The sequence below is a fragment of the Porites lutea genome, chromosome 6, assembly GCF_958299795.1.
Source record: "Porites lutea chromosome 6, jaPorLute2.1, whole genome shotgun sequence".
Lineage (NCBI taxonomy): Eukaryota > Metazoa > Cnidaria > Anthozoa > Scleractinia > Poritidae > Porites > Porites lutea.
In genome coordinates this window covers 10,920,616-10,942,440 of record NC_133206.1, presented here as the reverse complement: position 1 = coordinate 10,942,440, position 21,825 = coordinate 10,920,616, and the positions used below count along the sequence as shown (strand labels likewise).

At 39.7% G+C, this 21,825-nt stretch overlaps 2 protein-coding genes across 2 annotated transcripts; one reads left to right on the top strand and one right to left on the bottom strand.

Annotated features, from left to right (window-relative positions):
• Window positions 1-14,650: 14,650 nt before the first annotated feature.
• LOC140941100 (dynein axonemal light chain 4-like) lies at window positions 14,651-16,718 on the bottom strand. The gene is made up of 3 exons (XM_073390063.1): window positions 16,594-16,718; window positions 16,400-16,483; window positions 14,651-15,192 (listed from the first exon to the last, which is right to left on the bottom strand). The coding sequence occupies exons 1-3, from the start codon at window positions 16,675-16,677 to the stop codon at window positions 15,028-15,030; spliced, it is 333 nt and encodes a 110-aa protein (XP_073246164.1). The 5' UTR covers window positions 16,678-16,718; the 3' UTR covers window positions 14,651-15,027.
• A 256-nt stretch (window positions 16,719-16,974) lies between these two features.
• Window positions 16,975-21,440, top strand: LOC140941032 (endonuclease V-like). Its single transcript, XM_073389981.1, has 7 exons — window positions 16,975-17,076; window positions 18,330-18,507; window positions 19,200-19,374; window positions 20,197-20,309; window positions 20,488-20,559; window positions 20,702-20,830; window positions 21,190-21,440. The coding sequence occupies exons 1-7, from the start codon at window positions 17,009-17,011 to the stop codon at window positions 21,352-21,354; spliced, it is 900 nt and encodes a 299-aa protein (XP_073246082.1). The 5' UTR covers window positions 16,975-17,008; the 3' UTR covers window positions 21,355-21,440.
• The last annotated feature ends 385 nt before the right edge of the window (window positions 21,441-21,825 follow it).

Genomic DNA, 21,825 nt, shown 5'->3' with positions numbered 1-21,825 from the left:
AATACATTTAGATGTCAATAAACTGTAGATTAGACCGATATCCGGCCGTATGATGTTGTCACCCACGATCAAAGTTCACCTAAAAGTCTTGCCCAAAGTACAGCACTTCATGGAACTTTATCAGAGTACATAGTAACCGTTGAATACAATATTTTTGAAATATACTTTTCTGGCGGGGGGGGGGGGGGGGGGAGGGGGGATAGGAGAAGCCGGACAAATGAAATCACATTTTTATAAGCAGTACCCGAAAGCATAGTTAAAAGAGTGGAAAATTATGGTTATGAAACATGCGAGACTCCTGGTCTATGTTTTTGTGGAATTGACGTTTGCCACCTTTTATAACCGGTCTCCTCTACTAACTACACCAAAAACAAACAGTTGTTGATAAAAAAAAGTTGCAAAATGCCGAACCTGCTGTTAAGCTGTGGTTCTGTTTACAGGGATTTGTTTAGATAAGAACTAACTTGGTTTTGTGTGCATACAGCACAAGGTTAGGTGTTTCATTTGTTTTGGGGCAGTACTCTTTCCCCAGATACAAAGACAGTTTATGAAATAAAATGTATTTAAAATACATTTTGATATATGGTATTTTTTGTATCAAAAGATTTTGACCAATCATAAGAGTTGAAAACAATAACCAAGAAAAGTTTACAATTTCACATTTTTCTCACGTGGGAATTTTTTCTGTGTTAATTAGACTCAGACAAGATTTTGTTATAAAGAAGTTGGTTGGATAACTAAGGTTGCTGCTACATACATGATGCTTTGTGAAGTTTCTGTAAGCATAGTACCGACAATAGTAAAATTAGCACCTTTTTGCATTCCGACATGTTTCCTTGTTTTTGCTTCTTTCCTTCTCATCTGTACTGTTATTTAATATATGTGGGCTGAAAATATGGACGGATTTAACCATTGACACTTGAGTCAGTAAATTAATTACAATTTAATAGTGTGAGTAGCATAATCAGTAAATTTGCTACCATGTATTCCTTGTACTGCTCACCCTTACATAGGTAGAATACAAGACTGGCAAACATAGTTATTAATAAAAAACGTATATTTATACTGTGATTGTAGTCTTGAATAGGACTGTTATTTAACAGTCTTATAGAGGACTGCAGCCTGCAATATATTGCTTATGTATATATAGAATTTAATTTGCCATTTATGTATTGCCAAATTAAATGTAAAGGAGTATTTACTTGTGCTATTTTATGATTAACTGTTTTGTAAATAAAAACAACAACAAACCCAAAAGATATATTGTCAAGAAAAAATACCACAAGGATTTGACGAATACAGGCAAAAGCATTTGTTTTAAGTTGGTTGTTGCGGAGAAATGTAGTGTGTACGAATTATCAATTATCACAGTATTTCGTAAACGAAAAAAGGATACAATAGCCTAAAAATCATTGGATCTTTTCAATCTTAACCCGATATGGAAAACTATACGAACTGAGAAAGACATCCCTACAGTCCAAATGCGAGTTTTTGAAATTCAAAGTTAACAGCATGCTGCTAACACTTTGAAATTGCGCGAATCACCATGCGTTGTCAAAGAATTAAAGGCTGGTTACAAAACAAACGGACCATCTCCACGCGCCTTCACGCGAAGCGCTATAAATTCGAGAATAATCGACGAATCCGCTCCAAATTGCCACCGGCTATAGTCTGCAGGTAACGTGTGCTCCGGTTCCTTGCTCGCTTGCTCCACAAAACCCATCGCAACTGCACAATAATCGCTCGCTCATCAACAAACACTGTTGACCTTTACGCTTCGATATGACCGCAAGCTACCAGGTTTAATACGCGACGTGAATATTCAAGCTTAGCGACCGCGTCCGCGCGACAATGCAGCACTTGCTATGGGAGGGATGGTACTATTGCTTCTAGGTCAATCGACACTGAGCGAGGGTCCGCTGCGTTAGTTTTGGCCAGAAAACAAAAGGCGATCGCGCGACCCTCCGTAAGTTTTCAACAGGGCGGCCCAGGTTTTCAAGTTCGAATTCTTCTAACGTTCGCTGTCACAGCTGCTGTCACATTGTTCGTCCAGTCGCTTGCATAGCCTTCTTGACTCTACTAGACCTATTTGCTTAGATTAATTAAATAAACAATTCTTTCCAGAACTACGTCTTATTCCACAGTATGTTGTCCAAGAAGATACAGCTGAAGATATGGTGAAGTAAAATTTATGTGCGCGATATCTTTTTTTATTATTATTATTTTCAAAACTCAGGGGCACCCAACGACGATTTCCCCCTAAATACATTGAAAACACATTTAATGCTGTCCAGAGTACTTTCAAATGCATTCTAAGCGGCGCTAATACATATAATTTTAGTCAGGAAGGCTAAAAGCGAAGCTCTTGATAATATTTATAGTTTGTTCATACTAAACATAAAATCGTGTAATGCTAAGCGGAGAAGGCAACGAGACAGGGGCACCCAACAACGGGTTTCCTCAAATACACTGAAAACACTTTTTAGCTGTTCATAAAGTATTTTTAGCTCTATAGAAATGCATTCTAGGTGGCGCTATCAAATTTGTATCTCAGTGTTCGGCCATTCTAGGGGAACTTGAGTCTTTTCGAAATTACGAGGAATTAAGAATTATTTTCCCGAAAATTTTATAAGTAATGTAACGTCTTAAGAAGGAGATAATTTTTCAGATTCCTTCTTTCATCACATTTTTGAATCCAAAAATGAGCCTAACCCGGGGAGTGAAATGTGGAAAATTAAACTTCAGAAAATCGTAGGGAATTTATTAGCAAGATTAGATGAGCTTCAAAAATTGTACATGAATGGAATGGTCATCTAATTAATTTTTTGCCAAGTAAAAGAAAATTCTAGGCAAAATTTGTTTCTCCGAACAGATATTTTACAGAAAACAGTCGTTGGATGCCCTTGACCAGAGCTGTGAAAAAAACAACAATCGGTCTAATTGCAGCACACTTTCTTGTACATTTCCTTGCCGTTGATTTGCATGACTGCAACGTGAAACGTCCAGAAAACTTCCTAGTTTTCACTTTTCATGGAAGAAATGTGGTACCTGTTCAAATTCTTGTTCACTTTTTCCACTTCCGCTCATTTTTTTTTTAGCTCCGCTATAAAATTCGTATCTGTTCGGTGATCCTAGGGCAAATTGGATCTTTTTGAATATTACGAGGGCTTCAATATTATTTTCCCGATTGATTGACCTAGAAGCAATAGTACCATCCCTCCTATAGCAAGTGTTGCATTGTCGCGCGGACACGGTCGCTAAGCTTGAATATTCACGTCGCGTATTAAACCTGGTAGTTTGCGGTCATATCGAATCGTAAAGGTCAACAGTGTTTGTTGATGAGCGAGCGATTATTGTACAGTTGCGATGGGTTTTGTGGAGCCAGCGAACAAGAAGCAGGAGCACACGTTACCTGCAGATTAGCCGATGTCAATTTGGAGCGGATTCGTCGATTATTCTCGAATTTATAGCGCTTCGCGTGAAGGCGCATGGAGATAGTCCGTTTGTTTTGTAGCCAGCCTTTAGGCCCAGTTCAGACGTCGTGCTTCTGCCGTGCCGAACTTAATTGTAATTTGGTTCGACTGTAGCACAGCAGGAAAACAACTTTGATTCAGACGTCGTGCCAGAGTCGAACCAAATTCAGGATTTACTGATGCCTCGTAACAATTCTTCTCCCAACTCCCCGTGGGAACGCAATCTCACCAAAATACATTAATATAATTTATGAATTTTGGTTTAGTGCGGCAGAAGCACGACGTTTGAATCGCTGCCGTGCCAGAGCCGTGTAGCACGACAGCGCTTGTCGAACTTAATTGCTTGCCGAACTTAATTCAAAAGTTTGATTCAGACGCCGTGCTTTTGTCGAACTTAATTCCTGAATTTAGTTCGGCACGACAGAATTTTGTCGAACTTAATTCCTGAATTTAGTTCGGCACGGCAGAAGCACGACGTCTGAACTGGGCCTTAATTCTTCTTTAGTGGATAGTACCTACAATTGCAAAACTCAACAAAATGCCACTTTAACCGGCCAGGAAAGACAAGGATACGTTCAGTTAAAGGTATCTTAGCTTTGTTTTGTTATATTTTGACTTTTGGACTATTTTAGTTCATGGGAGTTTCGACGACTCATCCTATTTTGTCCATGTGGATATTAATATACCGTAAAATTCCGAAAATAAGCCCCGGGGTTACCGGGGCTTATATTTTTCAAAGGCTCCTTTTGAGGGGCTTATTTTTGGAGGGGCATATATTCGGAGGGGCTTATTTACGGAGGGAAGTTTGCGTTTCTAAATCGATTGGGCTAGCCTTATAGTTGGAAGTAAATTTACCGTTTTTGCTTTGTTTTACTTTGTATTTGAGGGTAATTTTCCAAGTACAAGCCCCCGGGGGGCTTATATTTGGAGGGGCGATTTAACGGAGGATTTTTTGCGTTACCGGTTTGGGGCGCTTATATTTGGAGGGGCTTATTTTCGGAATTTTACGGTATTTCATTTGACACATACTACGTCTGGGCCGCCCGTGGTTGTGTAGCTCGGCAGCCGTTGTGGCACAAAGAAAATCTACCGAGATGTGAAGCTCGGCGGCGCCATTTGACCATGACTTGTGATATTTTCGGCACCGGACAAACGAACACTTTAACTCTATGCCCACAGTAGCGCCACTCTCGAGTCACTGAAATCAACACGCTCGACCAAATTACTGGAAAAGTTATTGACGTGAATCAACGCACACGTTCCATTGAAGGCTTTGATCGGGTTAGTGCGAAGTTTGAATTCAGATGTGAAAGCTTTTAAACCAGTAAATTCAATGTGATTCATTTTGTCAACAAGTTGATGATTGGATGCTGTTAAAAATAACACAGAAAATTATCCGAAGAAATGTTTTTGAAGAAAGAAAAAGAATCCCGGGTTAAGAACTAATCGACCTTTGAGAAACTGCGCCCTGTAACTCGCGCCAGTAAAACAAAATGTTCCATTTACACGTCCGACGCTGGCCAATGTCTCCTCCGATTAAAAGCACTGACACTGAACCATACGATATCTTTTGAAAACGTTCTTAAAATGATACACAGTTTAAATAGAGGTTTCGCTGTACGCAACCCTTACGTTCAAAATATGCCATGATCATATTTATCTACATCGCAACCACCCTTCCGCCTCGACAAACATATCGAACGCACTCTCCAAAAAAGCTCCGATTACTCCTAGTCTATAAAATAACACTGTTTCAAAAGAGAAGAACAGCAAAGCCAATCAGTTCCAGCGAAAATTTAAAAGTTAAAAACTAATATACCGTGATTCCTGGGAATTGTGTCGTTTCTTCATTTGTGTTTTAGATAAATATATAAAGATATCTAACTGGATTTATGAAAACATGGCTTCAGTGAGTGTACCAAGACTTTGACCCTCCCCACCCAGGACAATGGGTGACTGTCTGCACCTCCCATTAAGCCCTGCAATTATCATGATAATCATTCTCAGCAGAGGCCTGATTCAGCTGACTAGGGCAAATTAAGACCAAGGTACTCGCCAGTCAAAGCCTGCACTGAACAGTGTTGCTTTCTGAAAGGGTTGTGTCAAAACAGCCCGCTCCTTACCCCACTAGTTTTGACCCCAAGGCCTGATCCACCCACCCACTGTTAGGGAAGTCCTTGGACTATCCAGCTGTACCGACCAAGACGTCAAGCCCCCTACATTTTTGGGCACCAGACTGTTTCCACCAGACTGGCCTGGCGCCGGGCTGCGCACGGCGCCAGGCGAAAACCCAGTGGCCACGTTTTAACGAAATCAGACAGATATATAAAGTTCAAAACTGAACAGCAAAAACAATGATAACAACCGCTGATCAGTTCGGTGGCCACCTCTAACAAAGCTCTACACCTGAGATCAGTAAAAAAGACACAAATGGCGAAGCATACTGCAAACTGATCCTCGCCACGGAGAGTATCTCGGAAAATCCAGGGCAGTCAGTTGGGCCGGGGGGTGCAAGGTCGGGGGAAAAAGCGCGACACAGCCTCGTACCCAGGCCAGTTCACGCTATCCGAGTTACAAGGGGAGGCTTGGAACCGAGCGCGATAGGCGTTAAAGCTTGACAGGTGACGTTACATTCGAAATCACCGAGGACGACTGGGAACGAGGCCGGGGGCGACAAAAGTTTGAACCACAGGTGGAAAAGCTCTTCAGTCCACCCGTGCGTGAAAATTTTCGTCGCTCCTTTTCTCCCGGCCCAACTGATTGCCCTGGGTTTCCGAGGATGGACTTGAAGAGATCACGACAAAACAAAATCAAAAGATGCCTTTTGTTATTTTGTTTTATATTTTGATCAGTCTTCTCTTCGACGTGAGAATCCGTTTGCTGCTAAGTTTCTTTTTCCAGATACTGTCCTGCTTGAGAATTTATTGACTGGAATACAACAACTTTGCAAGTTCTTCAATCTACTTCACTTCACTGGTGTTTTCCTAGAAGGCTCAACTTAAAAATCTTTCCGTACAGACGTATCTCTAAAACATCGTTTTGGATTTAAAGTAAATTTTCTAACTTCAGACTGCAATGCAATCACTTCCTAACTCTGACACGAGATTGGCTTGATTCTCAGAGTCTGGGGTCGAATTTTTAAGATAGAGTCCATTCTCCGAGAACCTTTCCAATAAAGGATCCAACGATACCTCCTACAAATTTTCCAATCGCCGGAACAGGAATAAGAACTTGGCCAATGACTTCTCCTGCAGTAGATACTGCCACATTCATGGTACCTGATAAGATTCGATTTCCAACAGCTTGATCGAATTCTGCTTGGCTGATTCTCCCCTCTTGCTTGTCTTTATGGGCACAGCTTATATCATACACCGCAGACACGACTTCAAAAACTGCTGCGATTTCAAGCCCTCCAACAGATTCTTTGACGACTGATGTTTCGGTTACAATTTCCTGTAGCAAAGCTCTTAGCAGGGTGTCTTTGACATCGTTTACTCTTGTCTTAAAGGCATCCTTGACATTGTTTACTTGTTCTGAGGAGGATATGCCCGTTTTACACCATAAGGCAAAATGCTCACAGTTATTGGTAACAGGATGGTATTTTCTTTCCCCTAGCTTACTCTTAGCACTGGAAACAACAGTTTCGGGATCAAAACACCTGTCGTGTTTAATAACGTAAACGGGTTCGTTTTCTAATTTGAACCTTCGTCTAACCACCACAGCCAATCCCGGATTTTTTGGCGGGCTGCTGTTGTCCTGGCTGAATTGTTTTGCGGAATTGGAGTACTCGATAACGCTGACTTCACCATTTGATTTATCGACAGTGTCTACTATAGCGTGATGCCAGTAGGCAAGTCGAGGGAAGCATATATGGTCTCCGCGTCGAATCTGGTCCAGCGAGAATGCACTCTCCATGGGTACTGTATGCTTTTCGCTGAAGGGTCCTCTGTACGTGTACACCCTTTCTGATGTTCCCTGTAAAGATCATTTTGAGAACAAACAATTGTTAACAATATGGATGTTGATAACGTTACCAATTTGGAAAGTAGTTTGATCGTCCAGCCAAGCTGGAAAAGAGGTGGCCGTTATCAAGTTCAGAATGTGCTAATAAATTTTCCTCCGCCTTCAGGGTTGAGCATTTTGATGCATTTCACAGTGATAGATATAGGGTGATTGTTTTGACAAAAAAGTGACTAAACAAGAAGCCGAACTAAGCCGAAAGAAAAGGAACGCTCAAACTACATTGCCTCAAAATCGTTCCTAAAATTCTTAACAAAAATGGAAGAGGGAAGCAATAAAAAATAAACAAATAAGCAAAGCATAACAAAACAAAACAGATCTCGCCAGAAAACCTTTGATTTGGTGTTTCACTTCAAGTGACCGTTTGTAAGCAATTAGATTGGAAGAGAAAGAGACGCAAAAAGTCATCGAAACGTTGTTTGCGTCACTCGTTATAACGTTACCGTGGAGCGTTCTGGCACTCCAAAAGTGTATAATGAAGCATTTTTAGACTTAATACGTTGGGCCAATTTGCCTATACTAAGAAATCGCCACGGTTATGACATAACGGATCTTTTCAAACTGAACTGATAACAGTGGTTACCAACTCTTATTTTATAATATCTCGATTTAATTCACTTGCATGTGGCAAATTTAGCTTACACTATCTTGGCCGTACGATTTAGGTAAAACGAAGTGATTGCCGCGATAGTTATACCAGATCCATGGTCTGAAACATTATCGACCTTTCGAGGGCGGATCGGGCTGAGCCTGCGCAAACAGCCGCGCGAAACGTTCCCAGAGGCGAAGAGCGAGAAGAAACGGCTGTTTTCGCAGGCTAGAATTGGGCCGACATGGTCTCGTCGTCGGTTGCTATGGCCGTTGTAACGGTCGTTGGCGGTCAGGGAGTGCTGGTGTTTGCATGCTTGGTCCGTTTTCGAGGGATTGACATTGACAGACTGCTGTCTTTTTAACCCCATTGAAAAATATTATATTATAATCGCTACTATTCCAACAAGTGGGTTATTTTAATTTTTTGTGTATTTTAGTGTGTTTAATGTTATTTAGTGTACATTAATATAATTAGGAGTCCCCAATTCAGTGTATTTCGTTCTTTTGTTCGTTCGAAGTGTTATTAATTTAAATCACCAATCTGCCCGATTTCCACTTTCTATTACCTTCGATAACCAGTGTGACAGCCAACCAGAAACCAGTAAAAGGCAGAAGACAACTATGACGTAGCAAAAGTCGTTGCGCATATTGGATACGGGATGAAGCCAAAGCGAGACCAACGAAGATGAAGAGACCTCTACATATTTTGAGCGGTTTGAGTGGAGTCCGGGGCCGGGTTGTTCCAGTGGATTAAGATAACCTAGGGTTAGAGCAAAATTTAAATTTAGATAATACGTATATAAAAGGCAAATTCGTCAGCGTTTAGTGGTTTTGTCTACTTATTGACGATTGGATGTTCAAAGAAAAATAGAGAAAATTATGTGTGAAAATACTTTTAAACAAAAGACAAAGAAACCCAGTGTAAGGTTTAACCCCAGGTTAGCGCTAATCAGCCTTCCAACAACTGGGGCAAGAAGTAGTACACGAAGAGCTGCGAGCCAGTATTGTACTAGCCTGAATTTCAGCCTTCTCCTGGGGTCGCTTACTCCTGATCGAGACATCTGAAATGCCGTCCAGCGACGTCACTAGGCCTTTGCATTAACAATAAAATTCATGCTAAACGTATGATTTTCAACTGGTAAACAAAGAAATTTACGCGCCACTTCCAGTATAAGCTTGCTGGTGCTCAAACATTCAGGGTACAGAATTGTTTTACTCGCAACTTGTGTTGCACTGTGTTGGAACAGTAAACTGCATGCAGTATTCTGGATGGATCTCTACGTGATCTCTTGCTTGTCAGTATATCGAGCCGGATTTTCAAAAACGTCACGGCCGCCAAGTAAAACCATTTTCGTTAGGCTTTTTTTTTTTTCGGCCAAAAACTGCAAACTGGCTAAAGTAGCCCGACAGGGTGCAACCATTGATTTTTACAATCTCTTCCCCTTCTTTCTTTCACCAGGCTCTTTCTATTTTCCCTTTCCTATTCCTTTGCTAGTTTGTCTAGTTTGGTTTTCGAGATTATCGGGGCGCAAAAAACTTCGTTTTGGCATTTTTTCACTGAAATATCTAGCTGCATATGTCGCTAAGTTAGCTCAATATAAAGCTCAATGATTTCAACTTGCAGCTAAATGCAAGGACGAAATACACACTTGAGCACTTCCGTCAATTCAATTTATTTTTTTGGACCTTAATGAAAGTCAGGAAGAAAAACCAAAAGAATCCTTTCACTTGACAGTGGAAATGACAGAAGTGCGACTTTCTGGAGTTGATTCTTTATTCGCAAGTAAATGATAGGTAATTTAACGAGTGATAGTTTCGAATACAAGAACAAGAAATATTCATTTGCCTGTTTGAGAATAAAGATTGTCTTAATACTTTAGACTCAACGAAAGCGTTCGATCCCCAGAAAAACACCGAAATGACAGTCGCGCTAAAATTTCTCATAATAACACATGATTATGCGAATGTTGGTAGTGATTTTGATTGGTTGACTGTCGCAGGTATAGAGAGGAGACGTCGTTTCGTCAAGTTGCAATGGTAGCAAAATTTCTGGATCACAACAAACCGAAAACATCACTTATAAAGCGAATTCGCACTGTTTCAAACTTCGACGATCTTTATTCATTTAATTTAATTTGTCAAATGATGGCGAAATTTTCTGGGGCATAAGATCGAGGATCCTGTCTTGTACTTGTCTGGAGTTAAATCCGAAAGGACCGTATCTAAGTCTAGAAAAAAGAAAAAGAAAATTTTTGCGTTGTGCTCGCCTATTTCGTAAAGGCTGGCGCGTGAAATTAGGACGTTTCACGTCGCAGTCGTGCAACGACGGCTAAGAAACGTACCAAAAAAGCTCCCTATAATTTTGCTACCATGGTAACGTGACATCACACTTCCCCTCCTTATTCGGGTAGTGACTTCATCGGGCGGTATAAGTGGCTGGTTGATTCAGACGTGTCTCTCGGGAGTTTTTGCGACTCTAGGAGACGGCCGAAATTAAGGCGACTGCCAGTATTGTACAGTTTATGTAAATCTCATCCGTTTTCTGACTCAATGAATCCTTGGATTTAGGACATAGAAATTTGATGCTCAGAAAATCATTTTAAAACTGTAAAAGGAGTTGAATTATCATCCGGCCTGTTTGGCCCGTGTCCGTGGGCAAAATACAGTACCCCATGAACCACCTATGTCTGAGGCTGATATGGATTCATTGGCTGGCGAAATGAGTCCAAGAGTGGGCTGAAATAGTTCTTTTGATTGGCTGCTGCTTCAATTTGTTCTTAAGTGGCTAGTACAGATACCGATTAGACTTCAGGTTCACAGGGCTAAACTTGGGTCTTAGAAAGATCTTATGAATCTGCAGTATACCCCGGAGAAATAGAGTGATTTTACTTCCGTGAAATGGATAGTAGAATACTACGCACTATTATGCACTAATTCTTTGTAGCTATTTTGCATTAGTCATTATTATATCTGCTGTTTCACGGTTCAAGTAAAATCACTCTATACTTAACCCTTCTAACAGTACACCCAAACCGCAGTTTCAAAACACTTTCTCAGCAATAGCCACTCTGTTTCCCATATGTTACTTATCCCTATTGAAACCCTTAGATATGAACGAGATTGTCTTAGGAAAGCATGTGAGACGCACCTCATTCATAAAGCCAAAACCATCGAGCCTCAGGGAATAAACAAACCTGACGAATTATAATCATTACGTAATATTTAGCTATTTTTCTTAGCAGCCACACCTTACCTAGCCTCCTACGCAGATGTTCTTTACACCTTACCACGTCATACCATGTAACTTCCGTTTATAATTTTACAGTAGTATATATTCTTTATAATCGTGGTTTTTTTCTTATAAACCTGCTGAAGACTGGTATTGGCCATGCAGTCTAAATATTGAATACCTCAGCCTTTTTCACGTTGTTTGATACGTATTTGCATGGTCACTTTTTGACTTTAATTCTAATATTATTAAAAACTTCAACTCCTCATCAGACTTTTTAAAGACTGACTGAGTACTATGCGAAATGAAGTTAAAACTATTTCGCATAGTCTCAGTCAGTTTCCAAACTGCACCAATATTCCAATAGATCAATTTCGCCTGTTACGGACATTCCTTTGGTTTCAATTCATTAGTTGCTTCGGGTACTAATAAACTTCGTCGAGAAAAAACTTTCATCTCGTTGCCTGGGCTCGATCAGCCCATGTTTAAGCCATCATCACATCGAGTTCTCGTCATCACCGGCAACTCGGTAAAAACGAAGATACAATAAAGATGCCTCCGCCCAGAACCGAAATCATTTGCGTGTCGCTGACGTACCATTCGCGCGTCTACTTTTCACGATATCCCCTAATAAAAATGGAGGCTCAGCCTCTTAAAACCGTTATCGTTAAATGAGAAATTAACAGTTAGATCTTAACTCTTACCTCAGTTGCGAATCTAGAAAACAAAGCAGACAGATTCACCGATAACAGATCCTTGCGCACAGTGATCAACGCGTAAAGAAAAGGCGAAAAAAGGGGGTTTCCCTGCTTCCGCTGGCCGAGTGAGCCGCGCGAGAACGCTCGGACGAGTGAGCGAGTTGCGAAGCCGCGTGTCGCTGACGTGCCTCTCACGCGTCTACTTTTCACGATATCCCCTAAATGGAGAGCTTGCTTGCAGGCTAAGCCTTCGCTTTTTCTTTCAAGATCTTGACCGCGAGGGGTCGTCCTTATATCGTTAGGGCCACGCGAGGCGAGCGAATGTTAAAATTATGCAAATTACTGGCGAAAAAGGAGTAGAACGGAAAAATAAGAGACTGCTCGCTTGGAGTCCGCCGCTCGCCCCTTGTGCATGCCCTCGTTTTTCCTGCTCGTATTCTACCGTGTCTCAAAAGAAAAAATAAGATACTGCTCGCAGTCTATTCAAGATCCAGATGTTTCCATACTCAAAGGACAGCGAGAAATAGGGGGCTTTTCCCTTTCCCACCATGCCTCACTGCTTTAATAAAAGAGTATCATTCATAGACTCAATACTTTTTGGATCTTTCACCTACAATAATTACTCTGACTCTATTATTATCCCTATTGTGGACGGGGTTGAAAACTACATCCTGATAAAAAAGAGAGTGTATTTCATCCCCAACTGAATCAAGAGTACAATGAGGGTAGGGTTAGGGTTACGCGCGCGTGCGAGCGGAGACCAAATAGCTAAGAAAATTTGGTGATCTATTCTTCTAGACTGTACACACAGACGTTGTTTTATTTTTCTTTTCGGTCTTTTCGAAACATCGGCTAGCCATCCCTAACCCCTTTCGCTGGCGGTCAATGATTCCCCCGCGGTTTTAATTTTTTATCACCCGCCCTTGACGGACTTTGAAGATAAATAGAGGGTCTGTGAACAGCCTACTATTCTTTCGAGAAATTTTGGTCGTCACCCGACCGTACGTCTGTCCGACCGTCCGCACCACAGGGAAACAATGGCAGTCTTTACACTAGAGCCTAAATAAGCTAAGAAATATTTCAAGACAAGTAAATTTTAATTACTTCAAGTAAAATAAAGCTTCACACACAACCTATTCTTTTTTACTTCAGGTTAACTTAAGGCTATTTTCCCACGCAACATTATTAAGATTGATTGACATGTTTTGCCTTTCTCAAGGAGGATGGTTTTCAGTTCTTTGAAACTTTCTTGAATCGTTTCAACTTTCCGACTTTAATGAGATGCAAAGTAAAGTTAATTGAGATTTTACTTAGACCTTCACACACGAATGTCTGGTTAAGTAAAACTTAGCAGATCCCAAGTTTTACTCAACAGCCTAGTGTAAAGACAACCAATGTGAAATCTCACACTTTCTAAATAGTATGGGAGCATACTGCAAAAAAAAAGACCTTACAAAACAGCCCTACAACAGAGAAACAAATCCGCACGTAAAAAACTTCTACCTTTTGTTACACAATACCACCCGGCTTTACCTAGCCTGAAAAAAATAATAATGGGGAAATGGGACCTTATACAAAACCAGCAACGACTATGAGAAATCTTTAAGGAGCCTCCCCTCATATCTTGTCGCAAGGGAAAATCTCTCAAGGACCAACTAGTTAGAGTGAAGCTCTGAAGTTGATATAACTTCCAGTATGATTAAGTGCAGGAGTCGTGTGATGCCCGTCGCTTTTTAACCATGTAAAATACTCCTGTAGAGTTATTAAAAAGATATCAAACAAACTTCATCAAGGAGCACTGACAATATCGTTATTTTTTGGTGATTTTTGCAGGCATAGTAGTAAGAAAACTTGAAAACATTAATGTTGGCCCAACTTGTTCAAGTTGTTCAGTCCACGTCCGTCTTGTGATCTGCTGAAACAGACAACAGGAAACCGTTTCAATGTCTAAATAGTCTTAAATAGCCAAACTGGACCATAGTTTTTGGAGTTCATTTCATGCGATGACAAGTTTCAGCTTTTAAAAAAATATCAAATAGTGTGACATAGCCCCTTTAAATTAATGACCAGCAGTGACCAGCTGCCAGTTAGAGTGCTGCACCGCTATCGCAGAGGTCAGGGTTTGAATCCCGGCAAGCCTGCATTTTTCACGCTTTCTTTTCACAAATACATAAGTTGTGTATTTAACTTTGATGATCTTCTGCATTTCTTTCTTTCTTTGATCTTATTTCTTCATCCTGCAGTTCAAATTTATGAAATTCATATGTTCATCATTTCATAACTTAAAACATTGCCATGATTGCACTGTAAAACTTGTACAAGGAGACTGGATTGTATTTTTATGATTTAATTTGATCACAGGCAGATGGCTTTAACCATCTTAAAAGAGCTCAGTGACATTGAAAGAGAGTGTATGTAGAAGACTGGTAAGAATTTTCTGCCAAATGGAACAGTACCCTTATTTATTTCCCGTTTCTAAACTTGAAAACTTTTCCCATTAACTCACGTCACACCATTATAGGTATGAGGAGATTAATGTAACATGTTTACGCTATTTTGGTACAACAAGAAGTTTTGAAGCACCCGCTATTCCTCAGATAAAAAAAGTACTTATGTCATGAATAAATCAACAGCCCAAATGCAGCATTTTTAAAAAATTTATTTGATGGAAATTCTAATAAAATTTCCAAGTTGCCTTCCATTAATGGTAGACTATTTAACAATAACAAAAATTTACAAAGCCCCAGTGAAGCTTTTTGCCTTGGTAAAGCCTATGATTTCAAATTAAGCCACCATGACCAAGACTGACATTCTTTAACACAATGCACAGCCAACTTATAACATCAAACTCCATGGACAAGACAAAAATAGTGAAAAATATTTTGTCCACTGTGATGATGATGGTCGATGTTGAAGATCTCCAGCACTAACCAGTACATTTTCCATGGTGTAATTATGCCAGAAATGTTATATATATATATACAAGAATAGTTCATCAGCAGATGTTGTTTTCTTTTCATGAGCACTTCCAAATACAAACTGCCACAGTCCCTCCAAAAAACATGTAAAGAAGATTTTTGACTTCATGTGTGAGCTCAAAGCCATAACCTTCTCCCACTACTGCATGCCAGGATGAACCAAACTTTTTGTCCATGCTTTCTTTTATCATTTTTGCAGCAGCCTGAAAACATAACAGAGGGCACATTTGAATAATGACAATGATGATGACAATGATAAATTATTCATTCCCCTTTCTTTTTATTTTATATACACTGCAGCGGAGGTGGGCTGAAGGATTCAAACCAAAATTGTGAGATAATAACATTGAGAATTAATGATGATATCTTTGTTCTACTGATGTATCGGTCAAATCGAAGCTTCAATATCCCCCCTCCCCCCGGGCACTCCCCCCCGGATATTTGACTTTTTTGAAAATTATTGTTCAAATTCCCTGCTATCCGCGCCAAAATGCCGTTCAAAGGCCCTACACTAGGGTCCATTCAGGTGATCAAATGCCCCCACCCCGGGGACATTTCACAGGCACATAAATGACAGAAGGACGGCAAAAACGTCTTCAGTTGTCGAACAAAATCTTTATAAATACAGCAACTAATTCACATTCAATATAACAAAAACTGAGAAACATTGTTAGCGTATTTCACTGTAACCACAACTTAGTACATTCATGATTCAAAGCCTGAATCCAATATTAAAAATATTAAAATTTAAATACCTTCAAATACAGCACAAAGCTTTCCTCATAACCAATTGGCCACAAAGGCACAATCTTTTCCACGAAAATCCTCTAACACCGTGTCCCCCATGATAGCTCGCGATGCCAGAGATTTCACATGAAATCGAGGGTACAGTTCAAATTCCCCACCTCTAATGCATGGGGATCAAATTCCCAACCCCCTGGAAGACTCTGATAATCAAATTCCCTCCTCCCCGGGACGGCAAAGGTGTCAAATGCCTGGGGTATGCCAGGGGGGGGGGGGGGGGGGAGGATGTTGAAGCTTCGATTTGACCGATACATTATCATTGTCTTATGATTAAGTCACTTTATATTAACCGCACTAATTCACCAACTGCTGGTCTTAAATGATTTAAGGCAGGCGTTAAATAATTCCAGGTTTCCCCTCACTTTCAGAAGGGCTGAAAGGAATAAAGCCCCAATTGACTTCTGATAATGACATCCAGCTGACATCCAGTCCCTTTAAGGTAAGTCAACAACAGGGATGAAGGGTGGCTAGGATTGAAGGGGTTGCAGGGATAGGTGTGAACAGATATTCTAGCTCCGTTCACTAAAACGTACAGGGCCTTACACCCGAAAACCTGCTGTGGTTATCCAAGAGCTACCATCCACTTAAAGAATACGCCCAACAAACCTCGTTATTCGCAGAAAACTTTTCACAAGCTGTAACACAGAGCTCCATTGCTTCAGTTCGCATTTCGTCATTCATGTCCGAATACTGAAAAAAAAAGAGAAACATATTTGACGGAGGTGGAAGGCCTTCGCACTGAATTTCATTATAACAGGGGCAGCCTTGCATCATCCTCCCTAAACTTAATTTCAACTTACGCGAATCAGCGGATAACTGTGAAGCCGCTTGTAATCATATCCTCCAGTTTCCTGGGCTACACCGCCTTCTGGATTCTCTGCCATAACTTCTCTATCTTTTCATAGACTTTACCAAGATGGCGGCGTAAAACTGTTATGGTCACTAGTTGCTATGGAAATACAAGCCTCGCTTCCAAGTCACAAGTCAACCTAGCGGGAAATTGGCGCGAATCTTGCAAACTAAGCGATTGATCTTATGCAAAGTTCTTGAAATGTTGTGCAACGTTCCCTTTTTTTTCGGCCCTTATGAGAGATGATGATCACTTTTGCAATGCACTCTTCATACGAACGTTCCACATTGTGGTGACAATGAATCGCATTTTCCAATGCTTAGGTGTAATGTTCACTAGTTAAGAGGAAGTTCCAACGAGTCAAAATGGCTTCCAATGATTCGGAAGAATCGGAACAACGGGTTGTAAATGAGATGGTGGAAACATGGAAAAGGTTGGATTAGCTCTCAAGAAACTTCCAAACTTAAATTTTTTGTGGGCATTTTAGTATGAAACCAGTTAATTTTTATTTCTAGAAGTAAACCGGATTCAGTCGATAAATAATTGATAGCGATACAATCGGTATATTTAATCGATGCCAATTAATCGATTAATTGGAAAATTTTGTGAGTTGTTTTGCTGTTAGATCGGTTCTTAACAAAGCAACAACTCTTAAAGTGATCTCACTGTTACCTACGGTATGTGATATCAATGTCAAGTGATAGCATAGATTGGGTCTTTCTTCAGGTACCCTCATCCCAAAAGAAACAGGGGAACCAAACAATACAGTTCTTCTGGAGGCTTCATTGTTTGGTCGATTGTTTTTTTTGTTGTTTGTAATCTCTGCCTAGGTGAGTTGATCATCAATTTGCCTATGACAATCCAAATCTGTAAACTAACACCTATTTGTTGACTGAATCCCAATCATTGATTTTCATCTGTTGACCAGACTGGGTGCATATTATTCTTAATTATTATTCATTCAAAATATTTTCCCGATTCTGATTGGCTATAGGCACTCGTTTAATTCACCATAACCGGTTACTGATGACCAAATTTGGAATAATTTTGTGTTTAACGAGGAAATGACGTCAAAAATGCAGAGTTTTCGCAGATTAAGACACCGTTAACTGAGAAGACCTGGGGATGAGGTTGAGTTGTTTTGATTGTGAACTTGAAAAATGTTGGACATTTCACTCGTTTCAAGAGTAAGAACTAGGCGAAAACATAGCTAAAAACATGACAAGAACAGCAAGAAGACAACTCGAAGGGCGACATCTGCGATTTGGAGAATATTTACGGAGCTGGACAAACCTAATCGTGCACTATCGAAGATGAACTTAACATCGATGGATCGATGGAGGCAGTAGCATGTTTTAGCCATATTTTCAAAGTAGGAATTATTTTGAATGAATAATAAAACAATTATTGAATTCGGCTTTCGTATCATATGAAGAATTATGGAGATCTCGGAGGGTGTTATCCGCCTCGGCCTACGGCCTCGATGGATAACATCCTCCTCGATCTCTATAATTCTTCATAAGATACTCAGCCTCATTCATTAATTGTTAATTATCGGTGGCAGGTCCTTGGGCCAAGAAAAAACTCAATAGTTTTGAGGCTGGCCTCCCTTTTATCTTAGGGTTTTCAGGGGGTGGATGAGTGGGCTCCTTCTTGAAGATCTGAATCCACCACTCTTTCTTTTAGGGAACAAATTGAACTAAAGAAGAAACTTGTAACAGAAGACTGCATTGACTGGGGAGTTTCAAGTGATGAGCCTTTCAGTGAATTGAACCTGATTGGTGGAGTGGATATTTCTTTTCCCAAGGGAGATGCTGATCATGCTTGTGCATCCTTAATTGTGCTTAGTTTTCCTGACTTAAAGGTACAGTAGTGTATCTTAGAAGTTCTTTCATTAACTGATTCTCAATGAATTTTTATGAATTTTTAAACCTGGCCTAGAAAAAGAGAGTCAAGTTTTTGGCTGGAAAATATAGTGCAGTTCAGGCAGGGTTGGATACCCTAGATTACCTAGGGACTGATCCTACAATGACATGAGTGGCCACTGTTCCCATATCCCAGTGAGATGCTCAGAAAGACCTCCTGCTGAAAGAATCTTGCCCATTCCCCCCTGCAGTGATAAAATAATTTCATCAATTATTGGTTTTGAAATCTTACCAACTATGAATTTCCTTACCAATTATGGTTGTTGTTAGTGTTGCCCTTGGTATTAAGTCATAATATTTTAATAGTTGGTGAAATTGGTGCATTTTCCACCTTGGTTATGGGTGACCCTTTGAATGTTGTATAGCACTTTAGAATCTTCCCTTTTGTAGTAACCTAATCATATTCTTGTCCCTATTGTTTCTGTTGTACTACATTTTGCATTTAATTATGAGTAGGGCCAAAGTAATAACCCCTAAACTAGTGGAGAATTGTGCAGAGCAATCATGAGTTCTAAGATTTAAATTATTTTTCAGGCTAATGCCATTTTCAGTTTTTAGTTCAGTAAAATTGTGTACTTCATTGCAGAGGATCTTGCTAATAAAGATGTTTAAATATTCTTTAATAATTCAGGTTGTATATGAGGATCTAACCATGGTGCACCTTTCATCACCTTATGTTCCAGAATATCTGGCTTTCAGAGAAGTTGAATTCCTTGTTAATTGTGTCTCCAGACTGCTAAAGTGTAAACCAGAATTGGTTCCTCAGGTCATTTTAGTCGATGGAAATGGAATGTTACATCCAAGAGGTTTGATCATTATTTCTTAAAAAAGTGGTGTTGAAACTTCCAGTTATGCCAAGTAAAGGTGTGCTTGTCCCAAGTTTGTTCAAGAGAAAAAATAAATCTATGACTTTAACTACATCACCTGTATCATAACCATAGTTAATGAGGCCTTGTTAGGGTAAGATTCCGACAAGTGATACGGCCTTAAAAAAAGTGATATAAGACTAGACGAAAAGGCAAAATTAACATAAAGATGGATTAAATACCGACAGGGGCATGGCTTACTCCTCAAAACATACTGGAAATTCAGACTATAGGTATATCCCCCCCCCCCCCCCCCCCCACCCCCGTCAAGTCAAGAGGGCCTCGTTAATAGGACAACCTTATTGAATTCTCTCTTCCGGACTTGAGAGGGCTTAAAAAACCGATCCTTGTCTGGCAACATGTTCTGTTATACTGCAAATTAGGAAGTCCCTTGACAGAGTGAGCTTGTGACAAGGAGTTCATCCCAGTGCTTTCAATAACGACAGACTGACAATAACTGTGACTCAGGCTTATTGAATAAGCCAGTCATTTAAGGCCAGTCATTTAATATAAGGCCCATCCTTGCCTGTGGAACTGCATAATACTCTGTTACATTTTGTTTAGAAGATTAATATTGTAATGACCACTTTCCTGGTCACAGCCACCCAATCCACCACCAGTAGCCAGTTATTGAAAAAGTTATAATTGAAACCGCTGCAGTCTTCGAGTATATTATATTGAAAGGCCTCTTTCAACTCCATAGTTTTCCAACTAGCACATTGTTGGTAGTATGATTTACTTGTTTATGTTGCTTATGACTAGGTTTTGGAATTGCTTGTCACCTGGGGGTACTGACAGGCATCCCTACAGTAGGTGTGGCTAAGACTCTTTTCCATGTTGATGGGATTCAGCGAGACTCCCAACATGCTGACCAGGTCAGGACTAGTGAATATGTTACAGGACAAAATTAAATTTAGGTTTATAAAGATTTGGTTTAAAAAAGTCATTGGTTTATTAAACAATTTTTTCTGGGGTGACCAGTTAATGCTGAAATTTGGTTTTTCTCATGTTGTCAATTGACAGTAATCATTGGTTTGCTTCCTTTATCAACAGATCAAAAACCTTCTCAAAACTAGCGGAGATAGCTTTCCTCTTCAAGGCTCTTCTGGTACAATATGGGGCAAGGTAAATTTCTTTAGCTTCATTTTGCAATAAATTATATGGAAGAAGTGTGGAAAATAAGGCCATGCATAAGTTATTCATTTTTCTTTTAGAAAACTACAAGCTTAACTGTGGGATAATTCAGCATATTTTGATTTCATTTTAGGCTCTAAGGAGTACTCACAGATCATGTAACCCTATCTATGTGTCGGTTGGGCATAAGATAGGGCTGGAAACAGCTGTTAGACTGACACATGCCTGCTGTCAATACAGAATTCCAGAACCAATCAGACAAGTAAGAATTGTGTAATTGAAAATACTGGAACTAACTGTCATACATTTTACTTATGTAAGAAAGAAGCAATGTTTGTGGAAGTGGGATAAAGATTTTCTGGCCAGATCGTCAGCTTCAGGACACTGTATCAGAGATAAAGGGGGTGGGGGGATATGTCAGTTTATTAGCTGGTAAAAAGTGAGGAAAATAATAGTTTATTAGTAGTATGTGAAGGCAAAAATTTATTCCCTTCATTTCTGTATTATGCAAATATATTGCTGCACAAACTTGCTAAGGGATATGTAGAATACACCAAGTATCCTTAATTGCTGAGAAGGATAAGAAAATTTTGTCTACCACAATCATTTTTTGTCTTTCAGGCAGATATTAGGTCACGAGAGTACCTCAGACAGCATTACATGGAAGAATTAAAAAGCTGTTCATGTAAAAAAGACACTACTATTAACAGTGAAATCTCAACAGTGGAAAAAGATCAGCAGGGAAATGGTGAGAGTCATCTAGAAGAGCTGCAGCAATCATTTTGATGATATAAACCTTGAATAAAAAACTATTTTTTTTATAAATACATTAATACTGGAAATATGCTGGCATTTTCAGTACATGTTAAGATTTTTAAAAAGTTAATATATATTTTAAAGATTTTTTCCTCTTGAAAAACAGTCTTGGAGTTGCAAGAATTTTATTTGTCAAATTCAAGGGGTAATCACTGGTAATAAAGCACTAGAAGTAATGTAGTTCCTCTACTTTTTACAAGATGAGGTTCATTGTGCCTGACATTCATGGACTTTTTGACTGTTTATTTAGACATTACCAGTAACATTAGAAAAATCTCCTTGCTTAACCAATTCTCGGTCTTAATGAGCCACACAGTTTTTTAAGATACAAGGCAATATAAAAGAACTGAACTTTAGAGGAAATCACCTGTAAATTGTTCAAATTGGAAAAAGATATGTAGCATACTAAGAGGTGTATTTTTATGCAGTGATGACCTTCAG